General features: G+C 40.7%; 1 protein-coding gene across 1 annotated transcript in view; it reads left to right on the forward strand.

Moving 5' to 3' along the window:
* Positions 1-9487: 9487 nt before the first annotated feature.
* elna (elastin a) overlaps positions 9488-25360 on the forward strand; it is a 57462-nt gene continuing 41589 nt past the window's right edge. Inside the window, exons 1-3 of the mRNA XM_080889994.1 lie at positions 9488-9556; positions 9741-10070; positions 23757-23825. Of these exons, the coding sequence (XP_080746120.1) occupies positions 9995-10070; positions 23757-23825 (145 nt within the window). The 5' untranslated portion in view covers positions 9488-9556; positions 9741-9994. The remainder of the gene's footprint in view (positions 9557-9740; positions 10071-23756; positions 23826-25360) is intronic.

The raw sequence follows: 25360 nt of genomic DNA on the forward strand, positions 1-25360 counted from the left end.
GGGCAGGTGGTTGAGCACCACCTGGAGTCTGTGCACGTGCCTGCAAACAGCTCTGCACAACCCAAAGCTTTACACATGAACCAACTACGCAACTTTTATCTCTTTAAAAAGTTAAAAAGCAAACAATTGTCTCTGTGCTGAGTCAACCTCAAAGGATGTCATGATGAATACTTGTTTATTTTTCATTCTAACCCTGAATTTTGAAAAAGGTCCACCCATTTATCTTGTTACCCTGCTAATCAGAGAAACTTAGGTTACCTCTGTAATGATGCTGGTCTGGGCTTTACTTTACACCAGACTGTATATGCCTGTGAGACCTGTGTTGTGAATTTAATTATCACTGCCAAAGATGACAAAAAATGATACACAGAGATTTGAATGCTTTATTTGAGCCCTTGCAACGCTCACTGAAGGTTTGAGTCTTGAAGATTTGATGCCAAACATGAGTCACCCTGCTTCCTGGGTTGGCTCTTACCAGAAGTCATCAGTTTTCCCTGGGTGCCTGGGCTTAGATCTGATGTTCCCTGGATCTTGCTTCGTATGCAGAGCAATGTTAATTGCAGAGAAACAACATCTGGAGCATGGTCTGGATATGTGAGTGTCAAACTCTGGAGGTAGGCCAGAGTGTGTGTGTTTGCTGGTGACAACACAGGCCATTAATGTTTGTATGGCATCAGGGCACTTCTCATCTACCAGTCTGTGAGGCTGCACTCTGCAGTGTCCCACCTCAGAGAGAGAGAGACAGAAGACATGGGCTGGAAGAATGCCTTCATCTTGCCTCAGCACTGTGGTTTACTCTTTGTACGTCTTTTGCAGACTTAAAACAAACCGAGGGTGAATGAACATCAGACAAATCTGTACAGTGTCAGCTGCAGATTAAGAATGACCCACGCCACATAGCTAAGCAACTTCACTCTGTGATTATCTCATCATGATGACGCCAGAGCTGATCCTCTGCAGCAAGATGTAAGCACTTAGCCAGTGAACAAAGGTTTATTGTACCAATGGAAGCCCATCTGTGGACAGTTAAACAGTGAGTGCCCTCATGCTCAAAGAAATATACAAGAAAACAACGGCATCTGTATCAGCACAGTGGTTGTTTGAACCTGAGATCACTGCAGGAAGCAAAACTAGTTCACTGAGGATGCCACCAGCATAGGTAATATGTATCTGTTTAGGGATGTTGAATTGCTTGATTTTTGAATATATACATGTCGCGTGATGTCCATGGGTGTACAATGGACAGTAAGTGGGTAGGGGCCTCAGCTTCATACAATTTACATATAATGCAATTAAGCTGGAAGCCATGAACCTCAACCTGTGCTTAATTTGTAGCAGATCCTGCTTTATTTTCTGGTGTCACTTTGGCTGATGTGCAAAATAAGAACATGGAAGAACAAAATGTAAGAAATGTTCCTTTTAGAGTTGTGGGATTGTGTTTTTATTACCTGCTAAAACTCAAACAAAACCAGACATTCAGAGCAAGAAACACTTTTGGCATAATTTCATTGACAGCCACCTTACACTGTGACTTATTTACCACTCTATGGCAGTGTTTCCCAACCTTTTGGAGCCACGGCACACATTTCACATTAGAAAAAAATCACAGGGCACACCATCAAACACCAATGTCACAAAAAGCTTATTGATAATTTTTCCCCTCGCACCGGGTATAGCGAAATTGGCTCAGTCTGTTCCCAGTATACATTTTTTGCTTTCTTCTGACCACTACTCATGCTAGGGCCTTCATCTGGGTTGGAATTTTCTCCAAGACCCAGGTCAGACTGACTACTTTTACTTTTCAAATACTGTTGTCTCACTCACAAAATGAGTATTATGTAATTTCCTCTTCATCTTCATCTGTTTTACTGGCAGTTGGCAACCCATTTAATCAGAGCAGGTAGCTGTACTGCCCTCTATTGGAAGAGAATGCAATTGTTCTGCCCATTTCTCACGCAGATCGGTGGAACCAGATCTTCTTCAGTTGAGATCAAATTGGTCTCTGGAATACTTTGTTGTACAGAAATGTTCAAGGCTCAGTGACTGCAAGGTATCCAGGTCCTTTGGCTACAAGACAAGGCCAAATCATTACCCCTCCACCACCGTGCCTGACTGTTGAGATGAAGTGTTTGCGCTGGTTTTTGCATTTAGCCAAAAACATGTTCAGGTGTAACTTTCGGGTAAAGCCATTCTGCCATATTCTTTTTAGAGAAAAGAGGCTTTCTCCTGACAACCGAGAGTCTGTTTGTAGTCTGTGCGCATTTTCACACCGATAGAATATTTACTCTGATCCAAATCAGTTGATAAGATGGTAAACTTGTAGATTTTTCCTGTGATTTGGTTTCTTTTCTTACAGAAAAAAAAAACTACAGGGGAACCAAAATATGTCACAACAAACCACATGACGACATTTAGTCAGCTTACTGATCAGATGTGTCTGGGGCAGGAGCAACAGAAGTAAATAAGATAACTCTTTATTTTCATTGCACAGTCATACTTAGTACAATAGTACAATGAAACTGGAAAACTGTCCCATGTTGGAACTAAGCACAAGTAAACACAACAAAACACAACACAGTAAACTTTAAAGTAAACAAAAAGTTGAAAAAAAGGTATGAATAATAAATTAAATGAATGTCCACTGCACATTATTGCCCCCCAAAAAAAGTCCAAGGAGGTAGCTAATCAGGTTAGCTGTTAGCATTGATTAGGGCTATTGCTCTTTTGTAAAAGATTTCCTTGAGTCGGTTTGTCCCCGATCTCAGCAACCAGAACCTCCTGCCACACCTCCACCTTCAAATACAGAAAGAAGGTGCTGCCTTCTGGCTTAGTGGGCACATGGAGAATTTACATTACATTAATGTGCTAGCACCACTGACTGTGTACAGGAAGGTTTTTAGCTCAGACTTGCAGCATACATCTGTTGGCTCTGATCAGGTTCACACCATAAACGACCTGCTCTGGAATTCATTTGGAACTGGATCCAGACCACCTCCTCCAAAGTGTCTCGCTGCTTGTGTTTTGGTGCAATTATCATGTTCGCACCTGCCAAATAAACCACTATAAGAGGGAAAATGAAAGACCAATTTAAAAGGACTAAACACCACAGATGTGAAAACACCCTTAATAAAATGCTGCTCTTGGGTTTGTTGCAGTTGCTCTGACTATTGCACAGTCTGGCCTCTGGGTGAATTTGCCGGGACGTCCACTCTTCACACTTGCTGATAATTACTTAATCAAGTGCACCACCTGGCTGCTGGTTACCCTTTTAATTCCTAAGGAAGCAGTTTTCTTAGTTTTGAACAGAGCTGCAAAGTCCTGTGAAAACTTTTTGTCACGTGACTCTGGTTCTAAGTTGGTGAGTTTGTTTCTCAAACTCTAAACAAAGAAGACGTGCGGCATACACCCGATAAATGGTTTAGACTGAGGTGGATCACATTCTCAACATAAACAAGTCTCTGCAGATCTGGAGTTTGTTTGGAGATAACCTCCTCCAAAGCATCTTAGTGTGGTTGTTTTGGTCTGCACCCATGTTCACAACCGAACCACACGGGCACACACAAGGCCTGAAAGCAAGACCAACATAAACAGGCTAAACACTGCATGTGTGAAAATATCCTTAGATTAATCATCTCCACCAATGAGGTTATGTAATTATTGTGGTTTGTCTTTTTTTTTTTTCTTTTAATTTCCTTGTTTGCTTATTTGTAAGCAGGATTACTCCATTATGGGTGGATTTGCGTTAAAACCTTTTTCAAAATTGAACATTTTGCATCATAGCTTCATCAACAAATATCAAATTTAAAGAAGGAAAAACTAAGAAAGTATCTAAATGTTCCCACAAAATTATCACTAACTAATCATATTCCATTTGGAGTCTCAGTAAGATGTGAAGTCTCAACTGCTCGTTGCTTTATAGCATCTATTATCTGTCTGTTATCAAATTCTGAGGAAAACTGAGGGAGGAAACTGGGTCAGTAAGTTTTGAAGTGGTGAATTTATTTGAATGCCTTTGACTAAATCTTCAGTTGGAATTTAATATACTAAAGTTTATATATAAAGTTTGTGTGCCTTCTTGGAGAGCCCTCAAAAGCTGACTTTACAGACTTTATTTCCTTTCTAGCAAAGCCAAAATTCAAAATGGATTATATTCCACGGCTTTGCCAACCGTAAAAGGTCTTTTCCTAATCCTTGGTTAAGACAGTTTATTACAGTGTGAAAATCCAAATGCTGCAGTATGTTGAGCAATGCAATGTGACAAAGAGGATCCAAAGTCTCACAGAGATTTACACTGACAAATCAAAGGAAAAACCACATAAAGTGTCTCAGTAGTAAGGTGTCAGGAAACCACGTGCCACAAGAACTGCTTCAGCGCATCTTCGCATCGACTCTCTTGAATGCTACTGAAGGATGAAACTCCATCCTTCCAAAAAAATTTTTCCTTCATTTGGTTTTTTTGATGATCGTGGGTGAGGTCTGTCTAAAACACTGGCCCGAAGTCTCCCAGGGGTGTTCAGTCACTTGATGATCTGGTCATTTGTCAATTTCATATTCATCAAACAATTCTGTGACCTTTGTACCCTAAAGATTGAATCCAAAAGAGATCACTCCCATCAGGGCAGAAACATATTTTATTAGAGGATACAGTCATGTGAAACTTTTCACAAGGCTCCGTGCAGGCCTGTGAAAAGCTAAGTAAGCCCATGATTCATCAGCTTGTAGAACCACCTTTAGCAGCATTATCTTTAAGTAATCATTTTCTGTATGACTATCAGTCTCTCACATCATTACAGGGGAATTTGGGCCCATTCTTCTTTACAACAGTGTTACAGTTCATTGAGGTCTGTTTCAGTCAGGTTGAGTTCTGAACTTTAACTGGGTCATTGCAACACCTCGATTCTTTTTTTTCAGCTATTCTGTTATAGATTTCCTGCTGCACTTGGGATCATTGTCCCATCTCGTGACCCAGTTTGGGCCAAGCTTTAGCTGTCGGACACATGGCTTCACATTTCACTCTAGAATACTTTGGTATACAGAGGAGTTTACGGTTGACTCAAAGACTGCAAGGTGTCCAGGTCTTGTGGTTGCAAAACAAGGCCAAATCATCACCCCTGTACCACTGTGCTTGACAGATAGTATGAGGTGTTTGCACTGATATGCTGTGTTTGGTTTTCTCCAAATGTGTTGCTGTTTATTATGGCCAAACATCTCCCCTTTGATCTCATCTGTCCAAAGGACATTGTCCCAGGCATCTCGTGGTTTGTTCAGAGAGAGAACAAAGCCTGGCAACATGTCCAAACAAGCCATACTTGCTCAGTTTTTTTCTCATTGCACTGTCATGAAATCAAACATGCTAACTGAGGCCTGTAGAGTCTGAGATGCAGCTCTTGGGTTTGTTGCAGTTTCTCAGAGGATTGCACACTCTGGAGAAACCGACCTTTGGGTGATTTTGCTGGAACATCCATTCCTGGGAAGATTTTGACATTGTGTTAACACACACCTGCATGCTCCAGACCAGCAAACTGCCAAAACGTCTGCTTTTATAGAGATGCTCCCGCCTGCTGATGATCAGTTAATCAAGTACATTTGATTAGCAGCACCTGGTTCCTATTGAGCCTCTTAATGCCTATGGAAGCAGAGAGGGAACATGTTCTTTTTCACATGACTGTAAATGAGTTGATTCCAAACAATTTGTACTATTTGCAGTGAACCTCTAAGTTTAGAAACTGACCCAAACCAGAACAATGTCCTCGACAGCATAACAGAACTTACACCATCATGGCGTCACAGGATTTGGGGTTTTCTTGAATTTGTCTGTAAGTGTGTAATTCTTAGAACATAATCATAAGGTGTTATTGAACAGCAACCTTGTCCACTAGTTATTCTTCACTGATCAATTTTCTTAATCACTGAGGATCTCTTGAGGTCTGGACTTCTTCCAGCTGTCAGTGAACAGGCTGAACAGGCTGCCTGCCCACCAGTTATCTTAATTGAAAAGCAACATTACAGTTACACAGTTGACCTAATTACATTACATTGCGGTGAGCCGAATTAGTGAATCCATGTCAGACTAGCTCCTGGAGATTGGCTACTGCGCTGAAAAACCATAAATTCTGGACAATTTTTCCTTGTGGAAAAAGCAAAGAGAAATCGCAGCTTGTTAACCCATCAGAGAAGCTGTTACAAAGAACCATTAAGTTCATTGTCTAATTAATAGCAGTGGGCTTTGCGTGACCTCTCATCAACCCTCACCAGAGTCCATGTTCAGTCTCAGCTCTTTTGGCAAAAACACCATCCAACTCAGCCCAAAGGAAGAATACCAGACATGAGCTAAAATAGACATTTAGTCTTGTGAATAAATTGAGAAAAACGAAGCTCTCATCCAGAATACACTTGTTTCCCAAACAGAGTAGTCAGCTGGGGTTTTTGGTTTGAAACCAAACATGGAACGAATACCGCCATGCAGAATGCAGGATTAGGTCAGTGTCGTCCTGATGTTTAGATTGTAATTAATGATTTACTTTAATCACAAGAGTTGAGAGCAATTTAAAACTTTCCAGGATCTTGACTGGAATAGACTGTTTTGGACTTGTTCTGTGTCTTTGATGAGTTTACCGAGGACAACACATGTTTTCATTTACTCTTGAAGTCTGACTTGATAGAGTGTATGATAGAGTGATATCCTAAGCATATATAAGTTGCCTTTTGTTATGAGAGGTGATGTGGGGAGCACTCCTTCAGGAAGATGGGCATAAATGGAAATTATTTCTAATTAGCTGAGAAATTGAAGCTGATCCATAACAGCATGACTCAACATCATAATTCAAACCAAAATATATACCTTGCCTTCATTCTGATCGAACCTGTAACAGCTGATATTGTTTGCATGCCTTACCTAACGTCAAGAAAATCAACACGAGGGAATATGAACATTAACGGGCGGCTGTCACTACTATGAAGGATACTGTGTATCTTGGAAGGCAAGACACATTAGCATGCATGCAACAACCCAGTCTGTCAGGTTTGTGTCTGAGATAGTAATGGCTTTGGCCGCAGCTCTCGCCAGTAAAAAAGTACCTCTGCTTAACCTCTTCCACTTAAAATCCAAAATATATGTCCCAGAGCAGAAAAAAAGAGATGCACAATGACAGCTTTGTCAGCAGTGAGGTGTTTTGTAAGTAATGGCTCGGCGTGCGGAGCCAAGATCAATCTGCGCACAGGTGTCTGGAGAGGATGTATCACGTTAGTGATCTAACAGTGGTAATGTTGTGTCTATGAAACACTCACAGTGTGACACAGTTAATGAGTGGGGAGGTAACAAAGTTTTTTTAAACTGATTTGTTGGCGTTGTATTTTTTTAAACCATGAGTAGAAAATACAGCGAGCTGTTTATCTGCTATATTTTTCCCTCAAAGTAGTTTTTGTCACCTGCGCATTCAAAGACAAATACATCACCCACGTAAAAGTAATGATTTGTAAGCAAGATTTGTTGAGCTCAGCCGTGCAGGTGTTGCTAAATATGCTTAGGCAGGACTGACTGAGAAGGATTTGGTTTGAAGAAGTGGTGAAGTGTGAAGATGGATGCTCCAAGGGTCAAGTCAGTGAGATCCTTCTATTACAAAAGTGAAAACAGGATCCTATGAAATAAATGAGATAGAACAGTTGCCTCACAGCAAGAAGGTCCTGAGTTCAAGTCCACCATCTGCCCGGGGTCTTTCTGTGTGGAGCTTGCATGTTCTCTCCGTGTTTGCCTGGGTTCTCTCCAGGTACTTCGGCTTCCTGTCACTGTCCAAAGACATGCAGTTAGTGGGGTTAGGTTAATTGGTAACTCTAAATTGCCCGTAGGTGTGAATGTGAGTGGAAATGGTTGTCTGTCTCTATGTGTTAACCCTACGACAGACTGGCGACCTGTCCAGGGTGTACCCTGCCTCTCGCCCTAAGACAGCTGAGATAGGCTTTCACAGGTGGTTTTAAACTTCTTCTTAAATGTATTAACAGTGTAAATCAACCAATGTTAGTTCTACAACACCTTGGAGCCACAACCTCAAAAGCACCATTTCTCAGCCTGGACTGAGGACACTTTGGTCAGTAGACCTCAAAGTCTGGCAAGTTACATAAGGATTATAAAGCTCACTGACACAGAACATTGACTGTGAAGAGTACAGAGAGTCCATCTATCAATCCATTTTCTTCTACTTATCCAATTCAGGGTCACAGGGAGACTGGAGCCTGTCCCCACTGCCATAGGGCGAGAGGCAGGGTGCACCCTGGAGAGGCCATCAGTTGGTCATGGGGCTAAAACAGAGAATCAAATAACCACTCACACCTATGAGCAATTTAGAATCACCAGTTAACCTAACAACACTAACTGCATGTTTTTGAACTATGTGAGAAAGGTTAGTACACAGGGAGAACCCACACAAACATGGGGAAAACATGCAAACTCCTCACAGAAAAGCGCTGGTCACATGGTGGATTCAAACCCAGAACCTTTTTGCTGTGAGAGAACAGTGCTAACCATGGTGCCACCATGCTGAGTTCAGGAAGTGATCACCAAAATCTTGAACTAAGCCTTAAACTTTGTCACATGAGCTAATAAGAAGCCTTGTAGCAGCCTTCTGGACCTTTTGTAGAGTGTAGGGTGATCCTTTTCCTTTTTCACAAAAGATCAAGTTAGTGTTGGATTGGGTGACCCTATATCCTCCCTTAGTTACACTGCAATAGGCCTAGGCTGCTGGTGGCTTCTCATGATGCACTGAACATTTCTTCTTCTCCTTTTTCTTTTTCTATGCGTTTACACACCACTTTGCAGTTAATCATTAGTTATTATTTATCTCGGGCTCTCTTCCAAAGTGTGTCTTTTCTCCTGTCTTCCCCCCATCCTCTCTAACCAACAGGTGGATCCCCTTTCCTGAGAGTTTCTTCCAGTTAAAAGGGAGTTTTTCCTTCCCACTCTCGCCATTTGCTTGCTCAAATGAAATGGCGAGAGTGGCGAGACAGTCATTGTATGTCTATATAGATCAAACCAAACTGAACTGAATTTGATCCAGGGATGGTTTGCTCAGGCAATAAAATGTTTAAAAATAGGATCGTAGAAGACAACCAACTTATTTAGGTTGAACAGCTGATCAAATGTAAACCGACCAAAGTTATCAGGGGCACAAATAAAAACTTCACTATTTAAGGAGCACAATTACATCAACCCGGAAGCCTGACATTGACTGAGGTCCTCATGAACTTTCTGAGACATCGATTAGCTCCTAAGAAACATCATCCTTGACTTCTTCACACGGTGTCATCTTTGAGTGACGATTCCTGCCTTTTGCATCGCGGGTTGCCGGGCACAGCATGTTTCAGTTTCCCCAGCTGTTTTTTGAACCAGGGACGTTTTTAATATGTGGCTCTTATATTTGGTGGAAAGATGCTGACTCTTGCTGTGTTTCTTTTCACCCTCTATCCTCAGGTTTTTGTGATTGCTTGGTTAAAAGAGTTGCAAGATCGTGGCACTGCAAGTGTTGAAAAGCAACAAGCTGAAAATTAAAGCCACAGAGCGCAGGTAATTATCTGGGTTTGTTGTTTGCTCTTCCTCAGTCTGTAACAAATAAGTATGCTCTGTATCCGTGCAAATGCTTGGCAGTCAATTCAATTCCTTCTGGATCGGGGTCTCTCTTTCTCCCTCTCCCTCTCTGTATCTGCCTGTATGTCTCTCGCTCTCTCTCTCTCCCTCTCCTTGCTGGCAGGAGCGTCTGTGCTGCTGGCAGGAGTGACCAGAATAAAAACAGCAACACCAGACATAGACGAGGAAATAAAGCAAAGTGATCCACTGAACCAGAGTGTTTGCCCTCTCATAATTACGTTGAGCTTTTCCCTTTTTTCACCCTCCCCCTGCTTCTTTTTTTTTTCATCACTCTTTGAGACTTCGGGGCTAGTGGTAATTAGCCAGAAGAGAATAAAACCAGCTGATCGGGAGAGGGGTGGTGCATTTTGGAGCGAGATGGCTAACAGAAACATTCTGTTGCTCTTCTGTGGACTCTTCCTCTTAGCACTGATTCAACCCTCTCTTCAAGGAGGTAAGTGCATAACCGCAGGTGAATGGAGTCATAATTATTGCTGCATCAATCAAAGGTTTAGAACAGGTGCAAAAAAGTTTTGTTCCTAAACTTAAAATCCTCAGTCATCAAAATGTCTGCTGATGCTTATTAGCCACAAGGCAGCAAGAAGTACATATAAAGGCTTTATATAATAACTAAAATTGATATTGTTTGCATCGGATGTTAAACTTTTGCAAAATAAAAATGTTAATTTAAAAAGAGCTCTGCATTATATTGCTTAGTATGCTTGGTTTGCTAATTTATTGATGACTGCTGCTCATTTGATTTTTATTAATTCCCACAATACAATCTATATAGAAAAGAGTTCTTATTTTATGTTTCATGTTCGCAAAAAGTGTGCACGTACATGCTGTCTATGACTTCACACTTCTGTCCCATGCATTTAAATATTAAGTTTTAAATGCCACATATTTATCTTAATGATTGCACTCCCCTATTGCATCATTATTATTATTGTGCAATCTAAAAGTAAACCATAACAAGACGCCCCTCAAGTCTCCGAACTCGCTTCACATGCATGTGTTTTAGTGCATTTCAAACACTTGAACTGGCTCCTGTGTGCACACCTATCCATATGCGTGCTTATGTTTATATGGCTGCAGATCCAATCCAAAAAATGTAAGAGGAGGCTCCAGCTGGCTCTTCTTTCTACTCAGGAAAAAACACATACTTCTGATTCACTCCTGATGAACTCCTGCGTTGGACAGAGTGAATGTGAGAGTGACTCTAAAAGCTTTCTGCAGCTCTTGTAGCATGTGTGTACAGAACCGAGGAGCTAGTTTCAAGTGCAGTTTGTCGTTGAGACTTATCAGTTTCAGACTGAAAGGGAGAGAGTTTGCCTCCCACTATCATTCAGCTAGTGAGTTTGCTTTCTCTCCTCTGCCTGCATTGCTTTGATTGCTTCTTAGTCTGGGATTTGGCTGAGATTCTGAGTTATTCAGTCCCCAACTGGAAAACATGTCAAGCATCTGGGACTGGGTATGCTGTAGTCCATTTGTTGTTGTATTTATTTGCTTAAAAGTTACAGCTGTTTATATTCCTTATCTCCCAGTGTCCAAGTGTACTTTTAGGTGCATTATGGCTATGCTGCTAGAGTCCTAAAATAAATATTTTGTCCATGTAAAGTCTCACTTTTTCTAGCTGTCTTCATCTGATTGTAGAATTTCTTTATCCGTTCTGCCTCATGGCACATCCATCATGTCTTTTCGGTGCCAGGCGCATTTCTATGGAGATTTTGAGATACTTTCATGAAAAATATATAGCAGGTAAAGGAGCCAGCAAATATCAATATTGGCTTAGCAGCGCAACTTTGATCTCAAGATGAGTGTTGAATCTATCCATTTCAAACATTTCTGTGGTGCTCAAACTAGTTCCATCTGTGTCTGTGCACTCTAACCTGAAAAAACCTTCTGGGCACAGTCCAAGGGTAAATTATCTGTGAGTAACACGAACCTCATTAACACCCAATCCACCCATTTAACGGTTCTGCCCAGAAAATGCCTCTTGTGCCTGACAAATTCACGCTTTGAATTATGGTGGACTGACAACCCTCTCTGAATAACTTCAGTCAACAAATGTAAATGAGAAATGGTACTGGAGGAAACATACAGTTACTATAGTTTGTTTGTTTGGATCTCCCTCATGTGATGAAAGAGGCGGACCAACTTGAAGCTTTTTAAACAATGCGTCCTATAGAACACTAGCTATGGTTTTAAGTATCTCAAGTACCTCAGTCCATATGTTGCATTCACACAGACCATAAAACAATTTAACTGGCCTGTGCCACGTTTTGAGCTTGGCTTCAAGGACAAACAAGGACAGAGTTAATGGCACAACTCTGATTGGCAGGACTTGGCTCTGAGCTCTGATAAAAAGGGGGGGGGGGGAAGTAGTTTTCTTCCTTCAAAGTGTCCAAAGAATTCAGGAGTTTGGGATTTTTTTTTTTTCTTTAGTGCTGCTGGAAGCCAGTTCCACTCATTTGGCATTAGTCGTGATCAGCCTCGAGGAATATAATACATTAATCGGTGCCAGTCGCCTGGCTCTAGGTGAACTTAAATGCATTGCAGAGTGGACTGCCATGCAAAAGCCAAAACACCAGTGTTGACATGCAGCAGTACCTGAGAGTTACTGGTGGGTACCTAAACTCGATGCACTACTTTATTGGTAGCATGTGCTGTGAACACTTCTTTGGCTTTAATCCCTCCTCTGGTGGGGCGGGTTGCCAACCACAGTATACTGGATTAATGTGACATATAGGTGCTCCCAGCGCTCAACAGCTCTACTCTGCAATTACTGAAGCAGTCTATTTGAAGTACCGTCTGAACAAGATGCAGATTTTTTGGTGGCGGGGGGGAGATTTTTCCAACAAGGTTCTTCTTCTGCTTCTCTCTAGCTGGAGCCACACAAGCATTTTAATTTGTTGACGTTGAGCGGTTTGGTGTAATTTCCAGCAAGGTGACTTCATTCAGTACACATTTGGATAGAAGCTGTTTAGTTACAAGCACTGATTGGTTTGTTATTGTGAAAGAACTTTTATTCCATGTATACATGTCCCACTCTTGAGAAAGTGTTAGGGAATTGTACAATTCCATCCATGTTTTACATCAAAGAGGTTTTGCAAAGTCACTCTCTGCATCAAAGCACAAAGCAAGGAGCGATTACTAACATGTTGGCTTTCCTATCGCTCTTTCTTTTTTTTCTTTTATCATAACTACTGTTAAGAAGGTTACACAAATCGGAGCAGAGGTTAGGGATGGATGAGTTGTTTTAATACGCATTATGTAATTTGAAGAATAATGCACTGCTAATATCCAGGGAACAACCTCTTAGTTCTTGCACTTCTTTTTTTTCACTACCAGTCTTGACTTTATAAACCCAGCACACAGTTTAATGGAAACCAATTCTTTCTCTGACTCACTGCTTTGCAAACCCAATGTGTTACAATTTAAATGCCTACAGATTTTGGATAGTAGTCACTTCTCACCACTGCTACAAAAACATATCAATAATTTGTTTAGCTCTTACTCTTTGTGTGTAAATGTCAGTCTGAGCATCTTCCAGTCAGATGTTTGGTCTGCAATCGAGGAGTGCCAAGTGTTCAACAAAGAGGCACATTATCTCCGATGATTCATTCCAGCCATTATGCAAGCAGCCCTCACCAGGCTGCGAGCTGGTAGGTGCAATCTTACCGGGCCAGCAATCTGAAGTGGCTCCAGTCAGGAATTTTTTCATCTTCGGCCGCCACAGCTGATGTCCAACTTCTTCTTTTAGGTTTACAACAACCTTCTTTTAGGTTTACAACAAACACCACAACAGCACTATTTTTTATTTAAAAAGACACAAAAGAGGATGAGCTGATGAGGAAAAAATGGAAATAAACTATAATTTGAATCAAATGCATCACATGAGGTTAATCAAAATCATCAAAGTCCTCTGCGGTGAAACAATGTATCCTGTGTTGTGATTGATTTTTTTTTTTTTTTTTTGGGGGGGGGGGGGGGTAAATGTCAGCATGTCTATAAAAGCAGAAGTTTTTTCAGTTTGCTGGTCTGAAGCATTCAGGTGTGTGTGTTAACACAATGCCATCTTCCAGCATTGTGATCAGTTCCAGCAAGTTAACACCAAGGACAGCCTGTGCAATCCTCAGAGAGACTGCAACAAACCCAAGAGCAACATCTCAGACTGTACATGCCTCAGTTAGTACATTCAATGTTAAAGTTTCAGACCTGAACAGCTTAGGTTTACAGGTCTGCAAACCATAATGCATGGCGCCACGTTTGGTAAAACCCAAACACAGCTATCAGCACAAAAATCACAGTCCTGGTGGAAAGATGATGATTTTAGCTTGTGTTGCAACTACTGAGCCTGGGCACCTTGCAGTCACTGAGTCGACCATGAACTCCTCTGTACAACAAAATATTCTAGAGTCAAATGTCAGGCCGTCTGTCCGACAGCTAAAACCCATTATTTCACTAGCTGGACCCACGTCCTGATTTTAAGTTTGACAGCATTTTAGTATGTAAAGGTGAATGCTTGGACATGAATTGAGCTGCAATTTGGGGAAAGTCTCGAAGGGGACTGGCTGCTGCTCCTGGGCCTGGCAGATCCCCATGTACTAAATAGAAGTGAAGAAGTTAAAGAATTGAAAAGGTAAGGGAGGGTGGGGCACGTAAACGAGAATGAACAGCTTGTAGAACTGGGAGAACCTATATAGATGAGAACTGGAAGGAGCATGTTTGGAGGCGTGGTCCCGCTCCTGAAATTCCGATACCTAATCTCCAATTGACCATGCAACAGGACAGTGATCCCAAGCACAAAAGAATGGAAACAAAAGTGTTGCAATGAGCCAAAGTCTATGCCTAAACATGACTGAAATGCTGCGGTGGGTCCTGTGAAAACCCTCCTTTTCATTACTTTATAGGGGATTTCTTTGCAAAGCACAACACATTTTGAGAAACAAAACTTTTTCATATCTTAAACTACATTTTATAATAATAATAATAATGGATTGGATTCCTATAGCGCTTTTCAAGGCACCCAAAGCGCTTTACAATGCCACTATTCATTCACTCTCACATTCACACACTGGTGGAGGCAGCTACAGTTGTAGCTACAGCTGCCCAGTTAGTTGGTACACTTCACAGTGGTGTTATGTTCAGGTGTCCCATCAGTTAACTTGGTTTTTACCAAGTCAAAAGAAATGCAGGGGACACATTTTGGAACATTGCAAACAGTGGATAATGATTTTAGTCATTTATGGTCCTTTTAACATTTCATTTGTAACTCTGTATCAACCAGTGGAACCAACAATCACATAAATCAGATTTTGGAGGGGAGTCACAACATGAACAACTTGTTCCATTAGCTTGTAGTGATTTCACATGGTTGATGGTTATCTCCAACCACGGCCCAGTTTCCTCCGTAATGCTCACGCTTGCAATCCTTACACAGGAGAGCCCACAGCAGCTGCTCCAAACCCATGTTTGGTTTCAAAGGCATGACTTTCCTAATCTTGTAATGATACCCTGTCAGCTTCCAGTAGAAAGCTACACTAGAGCCACCAGAAGGTGAACCCTGACAGGACTGAAATCTGGTCTTGTGAGTTGTTAAAATTCTGCTCACCACATGCTTATGTTTCGCTTCAATCACTGAAACAAGATGGGAAACCGTAGAAAGGGAAGTTGAAATCATTTGGGGGTGAGACTAACATAGATTTTAACTTTGAAAATTTTCATTTTCTGAACTGCTTCTCACATTTTTCCAACATGCTTTGGAAAATAGTGCAAAAATAGTGGAATGACTGACTGATTGGCCAGCTGTCATGTGTCTGATAACAGGAGATGTAAGAGTGCCAGGAACCGCAGTGTTTGCTTCACTGCAGTGCTCCTTGGGTTGCGCTACGAGAGCTTTCCATAAAGAGAGAACCAAACCTCCTCTTCTGGGACAGCGGTTTTGGATACATGATGTGAATACAGCAAACAGCTGCCAGTTTGCCAAAACATTTTGAAATTTTATCTAAAGCGATAGAAATACAGGCGCAGAATCGTGTAAAGTAAACACTGTCCAGATCTGCCAATACTTCACAAACTATGCACTGTGAACACAATGGTAATGGCTCTGTAAGCCTTTTACAAAGGGAATGCCTTCATTAACTGTTTACGAGGTCACGTGTGTGTGTGTGTGTGTGTGTGTGTGTGTGTGTGTGTGTGTGTGTGTGTGTGTGTGTGTGTGTGTGTGTGTGTGTGTGTGTGTGTGTACTCACACACGTAAGCGTGTTTTTCATGCACAAGTCAGGCAAATTGCTCAATCAACTCCAAAGACCAATTATTAAACAGCCACAGCACAGGGTCAGGGAAATGTCACATTACTCACCCAGCTTGTTGTAAATGAAGTAAGACTAAGATCTTTCAAAGAGCAATTGTAAAAACTGCCATTAACTTGGGTGGTACTATGGAAAAAACTGTCATTGGCTTTGGTTTGATTTAGTAACAAAACAAGATCTGACTTACAATTTCCTACCTTCACTACGAGCCAGTCATTATTTTTGGGCCCAGTAACCCATATCCTCATAAAAATCAAGTGTGTAAGCCAGTGTACATTTTCCACTTAGGCTATAATATGTGATAAATTCATGAATTACAATGGAAGGCTTTGCTGCCAGTTTTGATGCTCAGGCAATACATCAAATAAATTATCTTGCCAGCTGAACAGCTGATAAACATGTCACTTTTTAATTTCCAGGCTGACACTCAAAACATGACATTAGGCAAAGCTAAACATATCTGGATGTGGGCCTTTCCACTTGTTAGCTTGTGTCTAGTGAACTACGTCATTTTAATGAAACTCAAAACAAGGGAATTAGGCAAACCCAAAACACTACGTCCACATATGTGGACGCGTGTGAAAATGATTTCTATCTAAGCCTTCAGGCTTTTCACAGATTGTCCTCTTTGTTCTCCGTAAATGCAAATGCAAATTCCCTGGAAACGAAATAATCAACTCTCGTCAGAGTTTGAATGTCAAGTGTTGACAAGATTTTCACGCTTGAAGCAACCCTCATTGCTGATACACAAATTTAGAAAGTATTATTTTCCTTGCATAATGTAAAAATATAAATAATGTGAGGTTGAGCTTTTCCACACAGCTGCAACTTGGCTGTGATTTATATAAGACTGGAAGCAAACATTTAAAATAAGTGGTGCGCCTTGAGCTACCGATAAGAAACTGTCTTATAAAACAGTGGCTATTTTAAAAAGTAATAAAAATCTGACTAATGACACTTCTGACACCTTTGTAAGAAACGTGTCCCTCTCTTAGGGAGTCTAGGAAATGTTGCCAATCACTAAAATAACAGAATACATGACAGGGTGAGGAACACTACATGTTGTAATGGGATACATAAATGCACCAACACAGTCTAGAACTGTGTGTTAAGCTACTCACAGGGGTCCCTGTAGCTGAAGTGAATAATGTTGAGCATTTTGCTGCAGTACAATGATCTGCTGGGGAATCTTAGGTCCTTGCATTGACCTGGCCTCCAAACTTCCAAATCCCTTTCCAATTGAGCATCTGTGAGAAACATCAGAAAAAGCTGGACCCAGAAAGGCCCCACACCACAATCTATATCCCAGTGTCAGGGAGCGCAGGATAGCCCTATGGATCCCCTGTCTCCCCTGTCTATGATGCTGACTGGGAGTTGTTTTGGCAGCAAGAGGGACCACTCCACAATTTGATTATCAGTTCAGTTCAGTTCAGTTCATTTTTATTTCAAACATTTCAAACATGTGCCTTCACAATCATTACAAAATATCATTCCATTATTTGTTTGAAAAGGAGTAGGCTGAAGTATTTACTTATTTGTCCCTACCCCCTCAAGTTTTACCTCTCATTCATTTAATTTTTTTTTTTGTCTTAAATTAAACAAACAACATATGAAACATATAAACATATGAAGTAAAACAAAACATAACATACATAAATCAAAAACAAGAAATTAGCAAGCCCCACCACAGTATAGTTTCTTTCATATGAAAAATACAGAATGTGTATATTTGCAGATACACAAGTTATGGAAAAACAACAAACCAAAACAAAACAAAAAAACAACCAAAAAAGAACCGCAACACCATTACCAGCAACATTACCATCCTGGGTTAACCCCGTTTTCTTCATTCTTATACTTATTTAAAATTAGGTTTTTATATTTTACTTTAAACTGTTTTATGTTTTGACTGTCTTTTATTTCTTCTGTTAGACTGTTCCATAATTTAACTCCTGAAATTGAGATTGACATAGTTCTTATCCAAAAACTTTTTTTATTAGCTGTTTTCCCCTTAGCTAGGAGTGATGAGTTAGCTGTAGCCTATTCATGCTGTCATAGGTCCAGAGGCTAGGTAACCTCAGATCAGGTCCTTTATTTGACACAGGCCTAACACAAAGACACACGCTCACTCTGACATCAACACCTACAGTACGGCCAATGTAAAATCAGCAATTAACCTAGTGAGCATTTTGTTAGACTGGCAGAGCTGCAGAGAACTCCACTCATTCATACAAGCACTTTTTTTTTTTTACATCTACTTGTTTTTCTAAGCTCTGGTGGATGCATCGGCGAGCAACATGAGGTTCAGTATCTTCCACAGGGATACGTTGACATGCAAACTGGAGGTCACTGCAGCCATTGTTTTTTTTCTGTGGTGAATTTTTAGATCTTTGAAGCTTTTTCCCAGTTCTCTTGTCGCTCTTTTCCCTGTTCTGGCCCCAGTGTTAGCCGAACAGCAATCAGCAGAAGCATACTCCTCCAGCGATGCACAGAGAAGCTCTTGGAGGATTGCACAGGAGTGTATGTGGGTTTGGTGAAAAATCCTCTTTTCCCCATTAGGAAAGTGACAATCCCCACTAGGGTATAAATACCTGGGACTATCCACCATTTGGTTTTAGAACTGAAGAAGCCTCTTAGCTGAGAGGTATGGAAGCCCATTTCCGCCACTAAAAAAAAAAAGTATCCATAACTAGGGATGGGTATTGATAAGATTTTCACGATTCCGATTCCATTTTTGATTCTGTTTAACGATTCGATTCTTTATTGATTCTTTTTAAAAAAGGAGAACACTAAGGTCGATTAGCTTAGAACTTTGTTTTATATCTTCTCTTTGAACAAGATAGAAATTTAGGAGTAACATGGCCTTACAAACCCAGTAGTGAGATCTTAAGAGATCCACAGCCTACGGCTCTTCAATGGGGTGTCACAGGGTCCCCAGGAAAAAAATTGTAAATGTAAAATAATAAAATAAATATTCTTCTGTAGCAATAACAAAGTATAACATAAATTATTCTGTAGCAATTACACAAGAATATCCAGAAATGTCCCTGCCTACAATTAAACACATTCACTTACCGAAAATCGGGGGCATCTGCTGTGGCAAATGGGTGCAAGGCTTTTACCACAAACTTAATCACTGCTCTGTGACATTCGTCTATCCTGGCCTGCAAGGAGACGCTACCGGTAGACTGCAGCGAGAACTGCCAGCATCTGAGCCAGACTCTGTCCGTCTCTCTCATCATGGTTATCTAAATGCACAGTAATGGCAGGTTTTGTAATAAGGCAGATCGCGCTAACATAATATGCACTGTTAGTTGATTATTTACCTGCCGCATTAACGGGAGAGGACGTGCAAACATTACCGCTGCTGCTGGGTTGAGATTCACGAGTCCGGAGCAGAATTAAAAACACGACATTTATTTAAGGTTATCGTGTGTTTTGTGAGCAAATGCTTTTGCATATTCGTAGTGTTTCCTCCCTTAAATGAAAATATCTACTTTGCAAGTATTGCAAGTTGCCCTGTTGTCATCTGTTCTCGTAAAGTATAACCAAACTTTTGAGCGTTTGAGCCGCCATGTTTCCTGCCAGGTAAATGACGCTCCGCAACGTGGTGACATTATTCGGGGCGACTGGAATCGATAAGGGAATCGTTTGCAAAAATGGCAAACAATTCCAAGGAATTGAAACAGTGGGAACCAGTTCTCAACAAGAACCGGGTTTCGATACCCATCCCGATCCATAACTCGAAATTTCAACTTATCAACTTGAAATTTTGAGAAAATTAACTTGAAATTTCGAGTAAGCTCTGCCCATCAGTAAGCTACGTGGAATGCGCACTCGAAGCCGGATCGAGAGTACGTTTGCTGATAGTAACACCATGTGATTCAGCTAATAACACAAGGATTTCGTCATTTGTGAAGCCACACTTTGTGCATTCATGACTGGCTGTAATACTTGTACCTTAGCTGTAGCATTTGTAGCTGAGGGCTTCAGCTTCCGGGTAACAAAGAAATTACGTAATTCATGTAGATTACTGAATTTCGATTTAATAACTCGAAATTTCGAATTATTAAATCAAAATTTTGAGAAAAGTAAGTCAACATTTCAAGGTACTTTTCCAAAATTTTGAGTTAGTAAGACAAACTTTCGAGTTAATAAGTCGAAATTTCGAGTTAAGTCTATTTCTCAAAATTTTGAGTTATGGATCCTTTTTTTTCTTTGTGGTGGAAACGGGCTTCCATAAAGATGTGAAACATCATCACGAAAATTAATTAACATCCAGTCACTTTCTTTCTAAACTCCATAGACTACTATGACTTGAATGACTAAGAACCTACACAGACAGACTAAACTATGCTTGAGGTCTATCTCACACAGTAGTCCCGCTTGCGCTTTTGTTAATCAGAGGCAGCCAATCAGAAGAATGTTTGCTTAAAGTGCTAAAAAAAAAACCCAGCTTATTTCAGACAGTGGATAAGCTGTGTGCACCAAAACCTCAGGATAGGAATTATTGTGTAAATGATGAAAAAAATCCTCTCGTACAGTCCAAGAATCAAATGATGGAGGTGAAAATAAGGATAATAGGCTGTGTTTTATGTTATGACTGATCAGTCTGTGTAGATTTGGATGTGAGGTTTGGATGTTTGCAATTATCCTGAGGGTTACAGACAGTACAAAAGTGACTTCTTTTCCTTCTCTGTCTTTATTTTTTGCAAAGTTAACTACTGAAGTGTAGCTCAGAGTCGCCTAGTTTACTGGCTACACCACATCAAAAACTTTCTTGACATCTCTTGACAGGTTTCATTGCTTGTCTTCAGTCCCCCTGCCTCCAAAATGTGGCGTAAGGGTGATTCATATCTGGCAGGCCCTTAGACACCATGTTAGGTGAAAGTGGCGAATTATTATGTCTTTGCCTTTGTGGTGGGTGGAGTGATTGCTCTAAATGTTGCTCCTTTATGTTTCACTCAAAAGTGATGCAGCAATAGCTATTCCTGCTGGCAGGCTTAATTATTTAATGTGGTGAACCACACTGAGGCAAGCTCCATCTTCCATTATGAAGAGAAAACTAGAATTTTGTGCTTTAATCTTAACATCGTCTTCTGTGATTAGCATGCAAAATACCACAGGAAGTCTCAGGATCTCGTCCCCAGATAATGAACTTTGTACTTTGTTGATGACTAGCTTACTGACAAACCATTGACTAAGAGTCCCACAGCTGGACCACATTCAAGTCCAAAGTGAAACTGGTGACAAGTCAAAATTGCTGCCAGGGTTCCTGTGAGTGCATGTACATCATCACCCTCTTAATATGCACAGAGCACCCTACAGAAAAAAATACAGTCTGTGCACCCTATTTAGGTTGTAACAGTCACTAACATTTAACTGATACCAAGAAAGCTTATTTCTCCCTACACAGCAGCCAGTAATTTATTAATATTTTCTTTTCCCCTTCTTATTTATCCGAAGTTGTCACAACTTCTTCTGTTCCAGTGGAGATAACCTGTACCAAGAAGGTTTCTACACATAAAATTATATTTGTTATGATTACCTTTTAGCTTTTACTCTTAAAAAAAAAGGGGGAGAGGGGCTTTTGCGGGGCCACCAGTCTTCTTTTCTCAACACCATGCACGTCACAAACACCCAGAAAACTTGACTGTGCAGTCTAAATCCTGCTTGCTCTCCGAGTCAGTCTTGTCCTCCACACACATTCCAACACATTCCCATGACCTGGCTGAGTTCATGAGGAACATAAGCACATGATGATGGTGATGATTAAGAAAATCATGAAGAAATCTTCAAATTTATTGACGTAGGTCAGGGCACTTGGCAGAGGTCAGTTTGTGCCTTATTTGGATGCACGGTCTTGGTGAACCCAGTGCACTCTGTGGATGTGGTACAGTAGCACGACTGGATTCTAAGCAGGAGGAAAACTGGAGCAGACCCGCAGTCCGTCCTGCCTCACTTACAATGCCAGCACAGGAAATCCTCCTTTTGATTGCTAAATGAAGGCGCAAGATTGAGAACAATAACTGTGCGTCCACTGTGTAGTGCCTTGCACTTGAGCTCTATGCCATGGAGCCACGGGCATGGGCAAACTAATGGAGACTGACAAACATGTGCACTGCATTTCAAATTACTACAAAGCACTTTTTTGTTTCAGTCTGTAAGGCCAAACCTCAAGAAATGTGATCAGTCCAGCACTCTGATCCTTCCAGCGAGGATAAGTTAAGAGAGACCCTATCATTTGTCCTACACTGCAGACAACCACAGGGGTTATAAGACCTTTCTTGACGCATTACTTTTTGCCCAACACAACATTTTATCTCTTCATCATAAAAAATCGTGTTTATCCCTTAACTATCAGCACAGTTGCAAAGTATCCGAATGAGTGTGACACTATTGTCCATAGCTTCACTGCAAACCACTTACAGCTGCATCAGTACATTTAAATTAAAGATTTTCATACATAATTTGCTTGTAATTTAATAATCCAGCTGTGTGTTAAAAAATATCTTCTTCTTCCAGTCCAGGTGGTTCCTGCATCATCCTCTAGGACTGTGCACTTCACTAGTTCCCCCCACTGATTAGCACTGCTTTATTAGCCTCAGCTGCAAAACTGATAATAGTTGCACAAATCAAAAATATGTCACAGGTTGTTAGCGCTTTCTTCAATCTGGCGTACTCGATAAAATGCATGGGCTGGGTTTTTTGGTTTTGGTTTTGGTTTTGTTTTTTTGTGCCATGTGTGATGAACTTCGATTCATCCAGCTTGGACAGCAATACCTTGTAATGTTCCTCTTCTAATGGCCTCACCCAGTGGACGGAACCGAAAGCCCAGTTTTCAAAGTGTATTCTCTAATAAACACATGAACGCCTTTGACATGTGTTTTAAATTAAATTGCCTTCCAACACATATAAGAGCCATTAAACATAGTGGTCTTACAGCCACATTCTCTCATTTACATTGTGTTTTTGTGATATAAACCAGGTTTTCCCCTCAAAAAATATTACTTGTAATTTTGGCTTTAGCTCACCGGTCCCGTTGGATTTAGCTGTTAGTCCTCCCAGAACAACTGCAGTCATTTTTTTTAAGTCTCCATTTCTTTTTATTTCTCTTGTTGTTCCTTGCACACATGAGGCCACCATGTCTGGGATCCAGAACGACCATCTCAGGAGTTACTCACAGTTGCAGCCAAAAATCAGCCGAAAAATAAGGCTAGGGGATGCAGGTGGGGGTTGTGGGTATCCAGAGTGGTGCAGTAGGATTCAGAAAGAAAGTTTCCAACTGCAGTACCTCATCAGTATGAAAACGATTTGAATTTTCTCCTCATCAAAGTTATAGTTTCCCTTTCACTGTGGATTCGGCTGCAGCGGCTGTGTGCACGTTTCATTTAATTTCTGCAACCTGGGGCGGATGTGTATACCAAGGACGGATTCCATTTTTGCTTTATAATAATAATAATAATAATAATAATAATACATTTTATTTAAATAGCGCCTTTCAAAGCACCCAAGGACACTGTACAACAGATAAAAACTGGAAATATACACAATGATAAAAATAGAAGATAAAAGTTAAAACATACAGAAATTTAAGAATAGGCAATTTTAAACAGATGAGTTTTGAGGGTGGACTTAAAATGGGTCACGGATGATGGAAGTGTTTAAGAGTGTTTGTCCAATAAATGAGCTATTTGTTTAGAAATGCTATTAGAAGCAATGTGCTTTTTAAAAAAAAATGGCTGCATGCCCATATTTCTAGTTAGTGTCACATGTGTTTGTGATAGAAGATAACTTCTTGCTTTTTCTGATCTGTGCTCCAGGTGTGTATCTACCACCTGGTGCTGGGTTAGGACCAGGAGGCGGTGGAACAGGAACTGGATTCTTTCCAGGTAAAAGAGCATCCACCCAGTGTCTGCACAATTTAAAAACAAAAAAACATCCAGAACGCAGCCACTATAAACAAAGTCTGCTTCTCTTTAGAAAAGGTATGAGAGGTACATTGAACTACCGTGGAGCAGAAGTTTAACTAAAAGAAATAGTAGTATAAGAATCACTGCAATGTGAACATGCAATTGACTCAAAATAAAGACACTTGCAGTATTATGTGCAAAAGAATACGAGAAACATAACACTCTGCTTGGCAGTGCTTTGTCATCAAACTTCAAAGCTGAGTTGATAGTTAAGTCTTGGCACTGATGATTCAAATGACTGAAAGTGGCTCACACAGATTTAACGTTCTTATTTATAACTGAAACCTAAGGGGTCTGTTTCTGTCAAAAGCATAAACTGGAAAGTCTGAAACTGAGTAAATATTTAACCCAAAAAGTCTTTCAAGGGTGAAAATGTGCATGTTTGTGACATGTAATCATCCTTTTCTCTTGTTGTATGTACTCAAAAATATACACTCATATGAAAAAGAAAGTTTTCACATGACTTCATGCAGTCCTATCAAAGCACACTCTTACTGCCTCCAGAAGAATTAATAAGGTAAGGAGGAGCCAGGTGCTGCTAATCAAATGCGTATAATTAATCATGAGGAAGTGTGACCATTTCCAAAGGTTGCCTGAAGAAAGCGTCTTTTCTCTAAAATAAACATGACAGCATGGCTTAGGCTTGCAAAGCTGCATTTGAACAAACCACAAGATTTCAGGAACAATTTCCTTCGAGCCAAAGTAGAAATGCTTGGCCCTAACGCACAGCATTGTGTCTGCTGAAAACCAAACACAGCATATCAAACACATCATACCACCGTGGTGCAGGGGGGATGATTTCGGTTTATTTTGTAGCCACAGGACTTGGGCACCTTGAAGTCACAGAGTCGACCCTGAACTCCTCTGTCTCAAAGTATTCTAGAGTCAGATGTGGGGCCATCTGTCAAACAGTTAAAGCTTAGCTCAAACTGGGTCATGCAACAGGACAGTGATCCCAAAAAATTTACAACAGAATGGTTGAAGCAGAAAAAAATTAAGGTGCTGCAATGACCCAGTCAAAATCCAGACCTCAACCTGACTGAAATGCTGTGGTGGAACCTTAATAGAGCCGCGCATAAACAAATGCCTGCAAACCTCAGTGAACTGAAGCAACCTTGTACAGGAGAGTGAGCCAAAATTCCTCTGCAACGATGTGAGGGGCTGATAAAGTCACACTGAAAATGATTACTTCAAGTTATTGCTGCTAAAGTTGGGTCTATAAGCTATCGAATCATGGGGCATACTCGATTTTTCACCAGACTGCACGGAGTCCTGTGCAAAACTTGACTGCATACAATCAATGTATAAGCACATGCATTCAGTGATTTATAACATATACCTTAATGTATGCATGTGCAGCATTGTCATTTCTGGAAAAGGAACACAGATTTTGAGCCTCACAAGCGGACTTATGTGACCGTGCTTCATCATGATATAAAAACTTATATGCAAGT

Source organism: Rhamphochromis sp. 'chilingali' (genome assembly GCF_963969265.1).
Source record: "Rhamphochromis sp. 'chilingali' genome assembly, chromosome: 8".
Taxonomy (NCBI): Eukaryota; Metazoa; Chordata; class Actinopteri; order Cichliformes; family Cichlidae; genus Rhamphochromis; species Rhamphochromis sp. 'chilingali'.